General features: G+C 31.5%; 1 protein-coding gene across 1 annotated transcript; it reads left to right on the top strand.

Annotated features, from left to right (window-relative positions):
* The first annotated feature begins 10,743 nt into the window (after window positions 1–10,743).
* Window positions 10,744–13,580, top strand: LOC140675324 (uncharacterized). The gene is given in 3 exon segments (XM_072909680.1): window positions 10,744–12,077; window positions 12,079–12,373; window positions 12,375–13,580. Coding segments are annotated over 3 exon segments (2,835 nt in total).
* Window positions 13,581–18,050: the final 4,470 nt, after the last annotated feature.

The following is an 18,050-nucleotide window of genomic DNA, read 5'->3' as shown; positions in this document are numbered from 1 at the left end:
ACAGTCCCAGTTCTCATATGTAGCTCGTTGCGGGGGAATGACGTCATGCTGGGACTGCGAGAGAGTAAGTGCTAGGAAAAGAAAGAGATAGCGCGAGGTGAAGTAGAGCGAGAACGCAAACAGAAATTTTTTTTTTCTTTTTTCTTTTTTTCTTTTTATAATTTTTTTTTCTTTTTATTATTTTTTTTCTTTTTTCTTTTTATTTCTTTTTATATTTTTTTTTTATATTAAATATTAAGTTATTATATCTAATTATATCTAGTATATGAAGGAAGAAGGATGGGATAGATGAAGGAAGCGCAAGCAAGCAATTATATGTGTTTAACATAATTTCTTTTTTATTTAAAAAAGTGTTTATTTACAAAATCTGTGTGTGTGTGTGTGTGCGTGGGTGCGTGCGTGCGTGCGTGCGTGCGTGCGTGTGTGTGTGTGTGTGTGTGTGTGTGTGAATTTAAAAATAAAAAGAAAAAGATATAAAAAAAAATATAAAAAAGACACGATGGTCGAGGAGTACGGCACGACGACGACTGCTGCTGCGAGGCACTGGAGGGGATGACCGGGCGGTGGTAGTGGCGTCCAGGCAGGGCTCCTGCATAACAGAAAAAAAAAAAAAAAAAAAAAATTATTAATATTTTCATAATTTGAAAAAGAATCTTACACATCAAGAATTACTTACAATTACTGATCAGAATCAGTATCAGAATCTGGATCATTGTCGATGACATGTTGTAGATACAACATGTTATCGATATGTTGACGGATTTCCCGATGGATTTCTTGTAACTGCTCAGGACATGCTTGCCGATTTCCGCCTGGTAAACAGCAATTCTCGCAAGGCTTTCCCCTTAGTCTGTTGTTTTCATTCGTCCATATATAACTTTGTAGTTTAAAGATCACTGTTGAGGAATTTTTTATGTCAAGTTCGCGATTTCGTTGAAACTCCACCACCGGATTTAATAGTTTTTCGGTCACCATTTTTCACAGCACTTAGTCCTAGCAAATGTCTACAAAAGTTTATTGCTGCGCACAAAAACGACACACACTACATGCTATTACTTGGGACTGGCATAGTGAGTGTCCACAATTATTACATGAGTTCCAACCGTGATAAATATATTGTCCAATTTCATGTTTATACACAATTTTACCTTGTGTATATGAATCTTGAACTTCAATGAAACATCCCAAACAAAATTTTTCACTATTTTCCTCGTCGTTGTCATACTTTTTTACTTCGTAATAAAATATGATGTTACACATTTCCTGCCGTTCAGTTATAATTCGTAAATCTTCACGCACTAACGGCACTACTTGTTCATTCAAATAGTCTTCCGGATCACTCTCATAATCAGAGTCATTCACTATTTCCACTTCTTCATCGCTGTCGTCGATGATAACCACATCTTCATTGTCTTCATTGTCTTCGATGACAATCACATCTTCTATATTCATTTTAGCACTAAATCGAAAGACACTCGACGACTGTTGAATACGTTTTAACGCGGAGACAGATTCTCAAATTCGAGCAGCCGAATGTTGGCGCTGGTGCGTTGCATTCTTTCCTTAAAAATTATGGAAGATGTTTCGCTCCAGTTTTATGGGAGATTTTCCGCGAGGGTACAAAGCTGCCGAACGTCGGCGCTTAAAATCTCTTTTTCCATAATATTCTAATGGTCATAAAATGATCATAAAAAATTAGAAAAAAAAGAGAAAAAAAACACTTTTATGATTTCTAAAAATATCCCCGGCGATTAAAATCTTTTTTTTTTTTCCATAATGGCGCTGGTGCGTTGCATTCTTTCCTTAAAAATTATGGAAGATGTTTCGCTCCAGTTTTATGGGAGATTTTCCGCGAGGGTACAAAGCTGCCGAACGTCGGCGCTTAAAATCTCTTTTTCCATAATATTCTAATGGTCATAAAATGATCATAAAAAATTAGAAAAAAAAGAGAAAAAAAAACACTTTTATGGTTTCTAAAATGTCCCCCGACTATAAATAAACTACAAAGATAAACATCTTGCAGTTGCAGTTCTTTCCCTAAAAAATTATGGAAGATATTTTGCTCCAGTTTTTATGGGAGATTTTCCGCAAGGGTACAAAGCTGCCAAACGTCGGCGCTTAAAATCTCTTTTTTCATAATATTCTAATGGTCATAAAATGATCATAAAACTAGAAAAAAAAAACAGTTTTATGACTTCTAAAATACCCCCCGGCTATAAAATCAACTGCAAAGATAAACATCTACTTTCGAACGTGTGTAGGACCCTTCCCCCCCCCCTTTCCCTAACAGACCCCTCGCGCCTCTCAGATACCCCCGTCCCCGCACTCCCCTCAGCGCCCCATGGCTTAGAATCCCCACTATAACACTACTTTGGACGGTGCATGTTAATGTCTTTATCTAATATATCGAACCTACCAAGGACAGGTGACGTAATTAATCTATTTTCGTTGGGTGTAGTACGCTCACCCATAATTTCCGAGTATCGTGATCCATCACTCGTTTTTCGGTTTGGAAGTCCACGATAGGACGCTGGTATAATTTAAAATCACTTCCATAGATTTGTATCTATAAATTTAACAATCAAACAACCGGTGTAAATGTTGCGTGTATGTCGAATCAAGTCATTGTTAAAGTAATATCCGATGTACATCAAGACGTGTTGTAAGTTAACGACATTTCTCAAACAATAGATGTGAGAAAGAGGAGATTGTCAGACGTTGATTAGTAATTAATGGTATCATTATGTAACGAGCATGTCGAAATGAGAGTATAAGTTAAATTAACCGAAAAGTTGAGCGTTACGTGTTAAAATTACAAATTATAATTAAGAGTTATGAGTCATTAAATGTCAAGAATTAAGATGTAACAAGTGAGTCAAACCAATTCGTCCTAAGTGTACATCGGTCATAACAACATAAATTATTATATATTAAATTAACTTACATTTTATGAGAAATCTTGTTAGAAGTGCTGTCAATACAAATAACTCGTCTTAAAAATAACGTCTTGTCGCAATTACGGTTGAATTATAAATGATAAAAAACGTAAACAGTTCGAATATATTTATTTATTTCTGTGTATGACTTTCAAAGTTTTGGTAGTTTGTTAATAACTTCGTTATAAATCTCAGGTAGGCATTCTGTATCAATCTATAAGTTAATGCTATTGCGTTGTCTTTTTACCTATATGAAGCATTTCAGAGATAATTCTTTTGTTATACACCGTTTCTTTATTGAGGATTTTGACGTCATCCCATTTAAATTCATGATTGTGGTTGACTCTGTGTTCCGTGATGACAGACCGACTTTTACTGTTACAATTAATGTTCCCTATGTGTTCTTTAATTCTTGTAGACAACTTCCTACTCGTCTGTCCGACATACGAAGCATCACACGATCAATTTTATAAATGACGTTGGTATTGGAATTTTTAGGGATAGCATCTTTATGCGCCTTGACAATGGAATTGAGTTTGTTCATGCTGAAATATGCCAATTTAGTGTTAATATCTTTCAATATGTTCTTTAATTTATCAGTCCGGGTAAATATGGTACTGTAAAAAATGAAGCCCGTTTTTTATCGTTTTTTGAGTCCGTAGTATTGTTTTTTGATTTATTAGTTAAATGAAAGAGTCATTGGTTAATGTTTTCAAATATAAATTTTAATGGATAACCATTTTTTATCAAGATGTTAATGATTAAACTGATATTCTTATAATGATGTTTAGGATGTGAAAGCGTAAAGGCTATATCAACTAAGCCGTATATTGTGCCTTTCTTTTGGCAATCTGGATGAAGCGATAGGAAGTGTAAATATTTGCCTGAAAATGTGGGTTTATTGTACCAATGAAACTCTAGTTTATTATTCAATGAACTAGTAATCGCGATCTCGAGGAAACTAATGATGTTATTGTTTTCAACCTCTATCGTGAATTTTAATCTTGAATTTATGGAATTGAAAATACTTAAAATAGTCAGTTTGGTTAACTGGCACTGCTGTGATGATATCGTCTACGTATCTATAATAGAAAGGTATTCTGAAGTTTATGGTGTTAAGTGCTTTATTTTCAATATCTTGCATCACAATATTAGAAATAGTGAGAGATAAAGGTGAACCCAAATGTTTGTCGGTAGAAATTGTTGTAAACAATGAAGTAAGTGGAATTTAAAACAAATTTAACTCCCGTTAAAAATTTAGACTTCGGTAATTCAGTTTCTTCGTTGATGTAGTTCCATCTGTTGGAGACACTCTCCATGGCCAGTTCAAAGGGAATGTTAGTGAAAAGAGACGAGAGATTTTTAACATTTTAAATATTAAAAATAGTATAACAAAGTATAAAATTTGTAATAGTAAATTAATATTACATGTATATATAAATTATTTATGTTATTTTTGTTTAAAATAATTATTTGATAAAAATTTACTGATAAAACAAAATTTAAGAAATAATTAAATAATAGTCTATAAAAATCTAAGGCTCTTCTATATTTAAAAATAGTAAAAGAAAAAATTTTAAAATAATGGATTGCAGAGCCAACGCTAAGTATTTATGTAAAATTTAATAATATTAAACAATTTAATACATTAACATACATTGGATTTTGGTCATCTTCAGTATTAAAAATGTATAGATAAAACTAATTTAATATGAAATTTACTGTCATATTTTAAAAAGTTGTCGGTAAGTAGAAATCTTTACATTATTAAATCTCAGTTCGTGATGAAATGTGTGTCATTATATCAAAACAATAAAAGAAACTGTAATTAATTAACAATTAAGACGAAATAAAACAGTGAAAAATTTCAAATAAATAAAGGTCAAAGGTAATAAATTTGAACATTTTGTTTGACAAAAAAAAACAACATTAGGTGCGTTCGGCAAAACACATCTGAGATGCGAGCAGATGTCGAGCTTGAATCACGTGATCTTTAAGCAAACGGGTCACGAAATTTAATGCCGAACGATTCAGAGATATCAGAGCTGTCAGAGCTATTAAAAAAACAAACACTTAGGTTATATATATGTAAATATGACTATGGAAGATCATGGGATGATTTTTATTTTAAATTTTGCACAAGATATTTTTTATGATAATGAAAGTGATGATGAAAAGGAAGCTGTAAAAATTCCAAAAGTTGAACAATATGCAGAAAAAATTGTACCCATTTGTATAAATCTATCTATTAGAGCAAGTTTAAAGCGGTTACGCTATTAATACTATAGATATAAATATATACAGGGTGGACCATTTTAATCCATCCAGTCGAATATCTCGAAAACCAAGCCCGGGAGAGAAAAGTGTTTCAGACAAAAATTGTATGGTTTCGAGGGGGCCATAAGATGGTACCATTGGTTTGACCTTGAAAAGTCATTTGAAGGTCACGTGAAGGTCACTTCAAATTTTTTAAATGGAACACCCTATATATTTTTACATATTCTTGTAGATCATCTCGAGAGCTTTCCAAAACACTTATAACAAAGTATTTTTCATTAAGTATTTTTTGAGTTATAAGGCTTCAAAGTTGCAGTATTTTGACACAAAATACAAGATATCTCGTAAAATATTCATTTTTTGATTATCTTACTCTAATACTTTTATGCACAGAATAATGAGACGAATCAATTGGTGTAAAGAAAACACATAATTATGTTAAAGTAAAAATGTGTAACTGTTAGTTACAAATTCAGATTTTATGAGATATCTTGTATTTTATGTCAAAATACTGCAACTTTGAAGCCTTATAACTCAAAACATGCTTAATAAAAAATACTTTGCCATAAGTGTTTTGGAAAGCTCTCGAGATGAGCTACAAGAATATGTAAAAATATATAGGGTATTCCATTTAAAAAACTTGAAGTGACCTTCACGTGACCTTCAAATGACATTTCAAGGTCAAACTAATGGTACCATCTTATGGCCCCCTCGAAACCATACAACTCTTGTTTGAAACATTTTTCTCTCCCGGGCTTGGTTTTCGAGATATTCGACTGGATGGATTAAAATGGTCCACCCTGTATATATGATTACCAAATATATATATATATATAATATATATATATATATATATATTATATTTAAATATATATTTAAATACAATGTATATATATATATGTATATATATATTATATGTATATAATAAAATAAATGTATATATATTTATTATATAAACTTATATATATATAAATATATATATATATATATATGTGTATATATATAAATATATATATATATGTGTATATATATAAATATATATATATATGTGTATATATATATATATATATATATATATATATATATATATATATATATAAAGTATCATGTCTAAATAGACACCCTGCAAAGTAATATATAAATATAGAAATGTAAAAATTATTATATATATAACGAGGCACCTCCCGTTACTGACAACAACCTCGTTCCCGAACGACCATTAGTCGGAAGTCCGCAGCCCGGTGACTATCAACTGGGCAAAAGCGGAGGGCGGTGCGCCCTTTTTTAGACCTCTAACTCGCGGCCGTTGCGACCGAAGGATCTCGGCGAGCGAGAGACTAAGTCCCGCTCGGGTACCGTCCGACCGTCACCGTAAACACCCGAGCGGCGACACGGTCTCGATGCTCGCCGAGGCCTCGAACTCCGCCGACCGATCACAAAGAAGCCCGAGGTCGCAACGGCGTTCAAAGTTAAACCTTCCAGAAGAATTACGTTGAATAATTTATGTTATATATGTATAAAAGAATAAAATGTAGTACAATAGGGCCTCAGGCGAAAATCCATATTACAATAACCTAACGCCAGTAGTGAAACCTCGTGGGGTTCTTTTTACATGCACTTTGTAGTAGACTCAAAACCGTACAAATTTAAACTTTTTTGTAACTTCAACCAGTTATGAGATATTTGCTCCGACATCTATGGACAGACACCCTATATATATAATATTTTATATATTCTGACAATTTTAGTTGTGCATATTATATAATTATATAATAACATACTATTTCTTTATATATATCTATATAATGAATTATGAATATTGCTATAATTTAAAAATTATAAATATTATGATATAATAAAAAATTACATAAATGTATGAAGATAAAGATACATATACAGGGTGTCCCATTTTAAATAATACACTCAAATATCTCTGAAACGGTGCGAAATAAAAAAATTTTTCAAATAAAAGTTGTATGGCTTGAAGGAGGCCATCAGATGGTGGCAATGATTTGACCTCGACATTTTTTTATTAACATACCGTTTCGAAGATATTTGATTGCATTATTTAAAATGGGACACTCTGTATATACATTTATTGACATATAATTACTAGTTTGATTTTCAATATTCAACTTCTAAATTTATCTTTTATTTTTGGAAAAGAGTGACAAAATGCTTTATTTTTGGAAATAAAAATAATTTGTTTGATTTATTTGAAGACGCGCGGTATAAATAAATGAATCTCGCGAAAATATACATGTATCTATTGCGCGGTGATAACGTGCACGTAACGTGACAACCGCACGCGATAAAATTCAAAAAAGGTTATAACGTCGAATTTATTATAGTGTTATAGAATTTGATTATTTATATTAGTGTAGTTATAGTGTGTATGTGCATATACGATGGGACGCAAGTACCACGAAAAATGCTTGCCTCTCAATGCTCGCAAGCTTTCGACAAAGAGAAGATGGTTTAAAAGGTGAGTACAACATTAATTTTTTATTGTTATATCAAACACACATACACATACATACGCGCGCGCGCGCGTGCGCACACACACACACATACACACACACACACATACACAGATTGTATATCTATTACGTACATACATCCATAACAAATAGATACAGACATACAAATCGGAATTATAGATGAATCTTTTATTCAGGATCATCTCAAGTCTAATTCTAGGATTCTGTTCAGCCAATAAGATAGCTGAATGGAATCTGGAAAATTTACTTGAGAAGATGTTGAATGTAAGACCAATCTATATATATATATATATATATATATATATAGAGAGAGAGAGAGAGAGAGAGAGAGAGAATGTCTTTGCAAAAATTATAACGTATATTATTGATCGTATTTATTACTGACAATGAGTACTGGGCATAAAAAATCGATGGATATAGATTTAACATTCTTTTTCCCTTTCAACTTTTTTTCTATAACCGTCCCTTTTTGTTTATTACATACGTGCATCTCTATCTGTTTATTATATACGTGCTATGAATAAATGGTTATATATCTACTAATCATAAAGATATTGGAATTCTTTATTTTTTATTTACAATCTGAGCAAACATAATTGATTTATCCTATTCGAATAGAATTGGGATCATTAGAACGACGTCACATTAAAATAATCAAATTTATAATTCAATCATAATTAGGCGTACCATTTATTATAACTTCATTTGTAATTGTACCTTTTTTGGGTGCAGTTGGAAATTTTCTTATTCCTTTTATTGTTTAGATTCCTAGATATAACATCTTCATACTAAAATAATACAAGATTTTAACTATTGATATATAAATTTTAAAGAACTAGATCCTAGAATTCTGTTCGAATAAGTTAACAATTATACTTACTCAGATTGGGAATAAAAAATTAAAAATCCAATATCATTATGATTAGTGGACATATAATCATTTATTCATATAGCACGTATGTAATAAACAGATAGGGATGGTTATAGGAAGAAAGATGAGAGAGAAAAAGAATGAGTGAGCGAGTATCTGTATATCTTATCGTTTGCACTGTTGTGAGATAAATGGTGTAAATAAGAAAAAAAGAAAAATCCATCGATACTTTATGCCCAGTACTCAATAATAAATACAATTGATAATATATTGCTTTATGATTTTTACAAAGACATTTGGTCGCTTATTTGCTCTCTCTCTCTCTCTCATTATTATTTTTCTCTTATTATTATCATTTATTATTTTTATACATGGTAACCAAAAAAATTTATTGACGGAAAATTATTTTCAATAAAATGTAAAATATATTAAATAACAAATAAATTATTATTATTATTATTCTAAAATTTTGGATTACAATTTTTAAAATATTTTCATTTCATAAAAAATAACGAGTTTATAAAAATCTTCAAAAAATGTTTCATTACACGTGATACTTCAGTAATATTCACGTGTTCCTGGAGAATCTTCACACTTTCAGTTTTAGAAATTCTTCAGAAACACATAACTGAAGAAGTAAAAAGCATTACATCTGACATATACATATGATTATTGACCAATTTTTGAAACATTTCAAAGTCATAGTTGAAAAATAATTAAACATTTTTATTAACTTTTATAGTCTAATTCCTGAGTAATAAGTTATATTTTATTTTATTTAATAGCGTTTTTTTAAATAATTTTTTTCACCAGAATATCTTTTTGGATTACCCTGTATATCTATAAAAAATGGTATTTACTCAAAAATTTGTAAAGGAAGATATGCATTTGAAGCAGTTTGGAGAGCATGATAGGATCATTGGGTTCATTTTAGATGGAACAATCGTTTTCATATCAAGCAAAAAAACATGTTACTATGAGATGTATGCATGATTTCAATATCCCTTTTATCTTCCTTTTTCATGAAAATGAAACTAAGTGTGAAAAAGGAATCAAACAATTCTGGCGTGTTGCTATAACTGCTTGAAATGCATATCCTTCTTTATTGCCAATACTTTGTTACATTATTTTTATATATCATTTTATATGTCATTACTTATATATACATACATTAGCATAAATATACCTTATGATCAAAAAGTACCCAGAATTTGTCAATAAAATGAAAACGGTTCATTTATTTATTTATTTATTTATTTCAAAAGTGACATGTAAATAACTGACAGATGTACCAATCTAAAAAAAAATTATTTTGATAATATCTCAAGCGCGGTTCGTTTAAATGAGAAATTCCGGATACTTTTTGATCATAAGGTATACATAAATCGTTTATTATCATCTCTGAAAGATAAGATTACAGTCCTTTGCTTATATCCATATTTTTATAAGTAGTTAGTGCCAGAGGCGATATTCGTGTGCTGGTTATTAAAAAAATATTTTATACCAGATGCGGTTTGCATGTGCGCTTTGATTTATTAAAAATTATGGCATTATATGTATTGTCCAAACATAATCTATTGTGCCATTTTATTTTTTAGTAATAATTATGTAACAATATAAACGAAGGACTATATTTATTGTTCAGAGATGCAAGTTTTACTTTTTTAAAAAGAAATTATGTACGATATATTTTAAAACTATGTAATAAATATATCATATTTTATTTTTATAGCAAGATTTTGTAAAAAATAATTCATTTATTTTTCTTTGCAGGAGGCAGTTGAACAAGTTAGCACGGACACAAGAGAAAAATGACTCCATGAACACAGTGGTTACAAAGGGTACTAGCAAAGAATCTATCGATTGTTATAAATTAGTGGAATTACCTTATATGATGGATTCGGAAATTAGTACCCAGGTAATAAAGTTCATGAAGCCATTAAAGAAAGGTATGTTTAATCAAAATGTTGACAATTGCAATAATAACAATACTTTTGTTATTAATAATAAAGCCCTTCCAAACGCTTCTTGTATCCAAGAAAGCTTGCCTGAAGGCCATCTTATTGTAGACATTGCTACTCAGAACATCAATAACAAATCCATTCGAGAATCAGTGGAATCATTCTCTGATGTGGATTCGGAAATTGATATCAGAGTAATGGAATGCCAAGTAGATAAAGAAAAAAGTAAAAGTACATATAGTAAAAATGTCGAATATTGGGAAGATAGTAATGATTTTGTTATCGATAATGGCCCTTTGGATATGAATCGTATCCAGGAAAATATGCGTGAAGGCCGTCGCATTGTCGACTTTTCTTTCATGTGGAATGAAATCCACAGAACTTTTGACAATCATGTGCGAGGAATAGAGTGTCTATTTAAAGATTGGAAACTCGTAAGTTCTCGTCGCCGTGGGTTAAAGACGCAGTTTTTTTTCAAGTGCCAAATGTGCAATTATGAAGACAGCGTCTGGTCTGAACCCACAGAGTCAGAAACAATGGACATTAATACGGCTGCTGTTCAAGCAGGAACTATTACAGTTGGAATTGGTTTTGCCCAGCTGGAAGAGCAATGTGCAGCCATGAATGTTCCTTGTATGTCCGAACCATCTTATATTAAATACAGAGAAAATTTAGTTGATGATTTTAAAAAAACAGCCTTAGATAATATGAAAATGGCTGGCGAAGTTGAAAAACAACTCGCTCTTGAGAGAAACAATACTATAAACGGTATTCCGTATATACCTGTTGTAGCAGATGGTAGTTGGATGAAGAGATCATATGGTACCGCTTATAACTCTCTTTCCGGTGTTGGAGCTATAATTGGTTACCATACGAAAAAGATTCTCTTCGTTGGTGTTCGCAATAAATTTTGCGCAATATGTGATATGGCAGAGCGAAAAAGTGTAAAACCTAGAGTTCACAAATGCTACAAAAATTTTGATCGAAACACAAGCTCCACAAAGATGGAGAGCGATGCAATCGCCGAAGGTTTTAAATATAGTCTCGAAATGCATGGTCTGATTTATAAAACGGTTATTGCCGATGGTGACAGTAGCGTATATCAGACCATTCTTGATAACAGACCATATCGTGAGCAAATGGTGACGGTAAAAAAAATAGAATGCACCAATCATTTGCTTCGCAATTTGTGCAAAAAGCTGAAAGCTGTGGCAGAGACGACTCAGCCAAAAACGCAAAGACAGCGTGGCTTTGTACAACTGCGAAATGTAGTGAAAAATAACATTTTAAATATCCGAAAAGAGATAGAAAAGGCAGCAAAGCTACGAAGAAAAGAGGAACGAATACCTCAACATTATAAGGCTATAGAATTGCAAAAAGATATCTTGAGCATTCCTAGCCATGTTTTTGGCGAACATAAGCGATGCGAAGCACGCGGTCGTATATGTAAAGAGAGTGAAGATGAAACGAAAAAAAATTATGTGCCATCTCTGAAATTATACGGTTTATATCAAAAAATAGAAAGTGCTATCACACATAAGCGATTATTCCGATAGTTTGTTGTTGCATTTCACCAATAATCCTGCAGAATCATTCAATTCGATAATCTGCAAAGAAATTGGTGGAAAGTGTATTAATTTTGGCAAACGAGGCTCTTATGATGCTAGAGTTGCGGGAGCAGTTATGCAATATAATACACAACAAGTCCTTACACAATTGCATGAAAACATGTGTAAAGTTGTTCCACCTATTGTCGAGAATCTTGAAAAAAGACGACAAATAAAAGTTGTAAAAACCAGAGAATCTCGAAAGGAACAAGGAAGACAAAAAAAAATTCAAAACAGAGCCAGGAGCAGATCTTCATTATGGTCCGCAATCGCAAAAACCAGATCTTCCATCTGAGGTATTCGAACAACTTCGACAAAACCATTTAGAAAAATTGTTCGAAAATACGAAAAACTGGCAACAAATCGAATTCGGAACAAGAAATCAAAATGAATCAGAATTATGGTTATCACTAAGACGAGAAATGTTGACGGCATCCAATTTTGGAACCGTATGTCGCATGAGACCGACAACGTCTTGCGCATCAACGGTAAAATCCATTTTATATCCTTCATTCACTGATAATGCAGCTGTAAAATATGGTTGTGACAATGAAAAAATAGCGAGGAAAGAACTAGCCAAAAAATTAAACAAAGAAGTGAAACCTTCCGGATTATTCATCGATACTGAAAATCCATTTTTGGGTGCTTCTCCTGACGGACTTATCAATGAAAATGGTTTAGTGGAAATCAAATGTCCTCTGTTGGCTGAAAATTTAATAGCAGAAAAAGCCATTGAGACATTGTCTTCTTTACAAATTATTTTTGATAAAAAAGATCCACACAATATGAATCGAAATCACCAATATTATTATCAAATTCAGGGACAGTTGAATATAATACGACGAGAATATTGCATTTTTGTCATTTGGACTCCAAAAAGCATGAAAATATTGCGTATTGATGTAGACAATATTTTTTGGAGATATCAAATGCTTCCTTTCTTAACACGCTTCTATAATGAATGCATGCTTCCAGAAATCTTGGACAGTCGTCATAAAAGGCATATGCCTATTAGAAATCCAAGATATATTATAGAAGCTAAAGAAGCAGCAGCACAAAAAAAATTTAGTCGAACAAGTAGACGAAATATAATCGAAAACGAAAATGGCCCAGAAAAGAGCAAAAGATTCAAACCGAACGTTTTGCCATTGGAAGCAACAATAACTGATATTGCTGCTATTACTCTGAGTGAAGAGCAAGATGACGATTTCATCGTTGTTAGTGATTCGAAAAATGAAGAACTAACTGCAGACGATATGGCAAAACAAAAAGAATTTCTAGACAAAGCGATTGCTCCTTTTAATTTAGTAAAGGATAATGTATTACCTATACATAGCAAAATAAACGACGAATCATTGGATCGATTTTTACACGTCGTAAGAAATAAGTCTTGTTTCGAAACACAAATGATGCTATATAATATATAGTGTTATATTTGGAATATCCTCACTTAATTGAAGCAAGTGGTAGCGACAAAAACTTACAAATTATTGGGGGAAACTGCAGTGATCACTGGCGATGTATATTTTTTGACGGTACCAAGCTTCGAGTGTACGACAGTCTACCCGGTTGTACATACAATAAATTGGTACCTAAAGAAAAAAATTACATTTATCGTCGTTATCCACAAATAAGTGCAAGTAATATAATATTTGAAAAGGTTTAAACACAACCTGATGGCACATGTTGTGGAATTTATGCTGCAGCTTTTGCTACAACTATAGCTTTAGGAGGAAATCCTTGTAATGAGAAATATTTTAATCGGGTTGAATATATAACATTTTCTAAACATTATAATAGAAAATGAACTGTCGGCTTTTCCAAAATGGTAAAAATTCTAATGAATATCTTTGGAAAAAGACGTTTTAATGCAAATGACTCACTTGCAATTAGTCGGAGACGAAAAAAATACATATATTGTGATTGCGTTGTTATGGGAATGTACGCGATGAAGAGGCCTTCTGTTGTCCATATTTTCAATATACAAATATTGTATAATTCTATGAATATCGCAAATATTGGGTGTTTGTAGGGTGGAGAAGCAATGGAATTACTTGCCTCCTCCCTGGGTAACAATAAAACCCAAAAAACTTTCTCGATTTACATCTACCTTGTTGTGGTGAGAAAGCTTTATACTAAAAGGTGTAAAATTATGAAAGCAGTTTTAAATAAATGTGGAAGTGATATTTTATGTCATTTTATGTCATTTTATGTCACCCTTCTCCCTTTGAAAAAAATTCTGCTTCTATCTTTAAAATATATGAACACACACACACACGCACGCACTCACGCACGCACGCACGCACGCACGCACGCACGCACGCACGCACGCACATATAAACATACATATCACTGTATACATATACATATAAAGGATGTCTTATTTGAAATATTGACCTCAAATATTAGTAAAAAATATATTTTACAGAAAAATGTTTTAAACAAAAGTTATTCGGTTCGAAGGAGGTCACAGAATGATACCATTAGTTTGATCTTGAATAGTCGTTTGAAGGTCACTATCAAATAAATGAAACTCTCTAATATTCTATTGCAGCTTACCTCAAAAGTTTTTCAAAACACTATGATAAAGTATTTTTGTTAATAACTTGTTGAGTAATAAAGCTTGAGAGTTGTAGCAAATACAAAATATCTTTATTTTGGTGTCGTTTTAATCGTAAAAATTTCGTTAATTGATTAAAATTATTTTCAAGCTGATAAAATGCAGAATAAAAAATTTCATTTTTTATAATAAGGTAATATGTGATGCGAAAACCAATTGATAAAGGAGTCCTCGCGAGCGGGACTTCGTTAGCTATCTCACTTGCTCCTCCGTCCTCGCTCTCTCTACGGCATCAGCGATCTTTCCTTGTCTCTACAAATATGAACATTTTATTATATTATATTTATTTAGTATTATATTATATTAATTAATATTATATTAATTATATTAATTATATTGTATTTAATTTAAACATTTTATTTGGGGTCGTTTATTATTTTCAAGCCGATAAAATGCGAAATAAAAATCTAACATTTTATTCAATAAAAGGACGGACGAGGAACAAGCGAGATAGCTAACGAAGTCCCGCTCGCGAGGACTCCTTAATCAATTGTTTTTCGCATCACATATTATCTTATTATAAAAAATAAAATTTCTTATTCCGCATTTTATCAGCTTGAAAATAATTTTAATCAATTAACGAAATTTTTACGATTAAAACGACACCAAACGCGACATAAATTGGATAATATTTAGAAATTGTAATTACGATTATATTTCTAATTAAACTTTCTCGATTTACAAGTACCTTGTCGTGGTGAGAAAGCTTTATACTAAAAGGTGTAAAATTATGAAAGCAGTTAATAAATGTGGAAGTGGCATTTTGTTATTTTATATCACCTTTCTCTCTTTAAAAAAATTCCGTATATAAACAAACACACACACACATCACTGTAGGCGCGTTCGTGGAGATGCTACGCTAACAGCGTCGTTCTATCTTTGTTCAACTTTTAATGAGTAACAAAGATAGAATGACACTGTTAGCGGTAATAGTGTCTCCCCGAACGCGCCCTGTATATATAGTCTCATGATGTCTCATTTGAAATAACAACCTCAAATATAAATACATTTTACCGAAAAATGTTAAACAAAAAATATAATCAAATATTATATATTACATATTTATTCATATTTATATTTATTATTTATTCATATTGTATCATAGTGTTTTGAAAAGCTCGAGGTAAGCTGCAATAGAATATTAGAGAGTTCCATTTATGATAGTGACCTTCAAACGACTATTCAAGATCAAACCAATAACATCATTCTATGGCACAAGTGCTCTTGGACACCTTGTATATATATATATATATACAATTTATATATATATATACATATATATATAAATTATTTATGCATGTATGTATATACATATGCATGGTATGTTAGACACACATACGTGCATACACATATACATATATATTTTTGTCTTTCCCTTTGTATATATATATATATATATATAAATACATATATATATATATATAAATGTACTTATATATATATATATATATATATATATATATACAGTGAGAGACAAAAATATATATGCGTATATGTATGCACGTATATGTATGTAATATACTATGCATATATATATATATATATATATATATATATATATGCATAGCATATTACACACATATATATATATATATATGCATAAATAATTTAGTCATATATGTACATCAGAAATAACTAAATGTTATTTGCGCCTAAATGTATAAAAATATATATGTCAATTTGAACTGTTCACATTGACATATATATTTTTTGAACACAATGAGAAATTGTTCTTTATGACATGTATAAAAATAATACATATGTCGATAATGGCGTAATTAAAATTATCGATATTATCGACAATTTTAATTCCGCCGAAATGAGGGCGCTATTCCATCGGAGTTCGACCGTCTATTTAGGATCCCCTTAAATGAAGACGCTATCCCGTCGAAGTTCGACTGTTACGTCTGGTAATAAAATTTAAAAGCAGAAATCTGTAAAATTCTCTACAAGTCAAAAATCGAGAAATGAGAAATCAAAATAAGACTTATTCTACATACTCTTAGTACTCTATTAATACATATTATTTATGCTTTATTATTTATACTTATGTTGGATCATTATATCTAAATTCGTATATTAATAACAGTTATGAGAGGTTCTATGATAAAACAAAGAGAGTTTCTGATGCGTAACACATATAGATTTATAACTTTTCCTGGTTTTTTGTCACCTTGCGTTCACCGGGTTTACTAGGATCCAGGAGTTAGTGATCTATCGCGATAATTCTTATGAATTTAACAATTTACTACTCACCCAACCATTTGATAAAATACAACTATTTCGTATCTTCAAATTCTTTTGCGACGAAGCCCACAATGTCCTCTGGGTTAGTAGATGAAATTATATACGTCGTACATATATATATATATAGGGGACGGGTGTCTTGGTAAAGTAAAGATCTCCTCCCTTATTATAGTATGTCAAATTGCCATGTATTGATTATAAAAATACAGGAGTATATCTATAAAAAGGTGCGCACTAAACTAACGAATACGAGATACTCGAGTAATGTAACAAATGCAGTGAAATTAGTAAGTGTTAATTAGTTGACGGTCGGATGGAGACTGCCCTTTCTTTGCCTAATGAGGCGGGGATTTTTGCCTATGAAATACTGTCGCTATCTTTCTCTTTCATGCCATACCGTTTGTTCTGATGGTCCGGTATGCGGCTCTCCAATTTTGTTTATAGACGATTCGGCCGTTGGTTGATAAGACAAGCGTTTTCGCTCGTCTTAAGAGCGTCTTATAATTTCATGTAATATTCGGAGTACAATTTTTGTCGGATAGATTTTTCTTCTCTTCTTATTTGTGAGACAGTTTTTTAGTCGGTGTTAGTCGTAATAACTTGAAATAAAATCTGCTTGTTCCTTACATTATTCGTTACTAATATTAAGATCTTTTTGCAATATATATATATATATATATATATATATATATATATATATATATATACAGGGTGGACCATTTTAATCCATCCAGTCGAATATCTCGAAAACCAAGCCCGGGAGAGAAAAATGTTTCAAACAAGAGTTGTATGGTTTCGAGGGGGCCATAAGATGGTACCATTAGTTTGACCTTGAAATGTCATTTGAAGGTCACGTGAAGGTCACTTCAAGTTTTTTAAATGGAATACCCTATATATTTTTACATATTCTTGTAGCTCATCTCGAGAGCTTTCCAAAACACTTATGGCAAAGTATTTTTCATTAAGCATTTTTTGAGTTATAAGGCTTCAAAGTTGCAGTATTTTGACATAAAATACAAGATATCTCATA

This window comes from Anoplolepis gracilipes, chromosome 17 (assembly GCF_047496725.1).
Source record: "Anoplolepis gracilipes chromosome 17, ASM4749672v1, whole genome shotgun sequence".
NCBI lineage: Eukaryota > Metazoa > Arthropoda > Insecta > Hymenoptera > Formicidae > Anoplolepis > Anoplolepis gracilipes.
The sequence above is the reverse complement of the archived record's forward strand: the minus strand, read 5'-3'. Positions and strand labels throughout refer to the sequence as shown.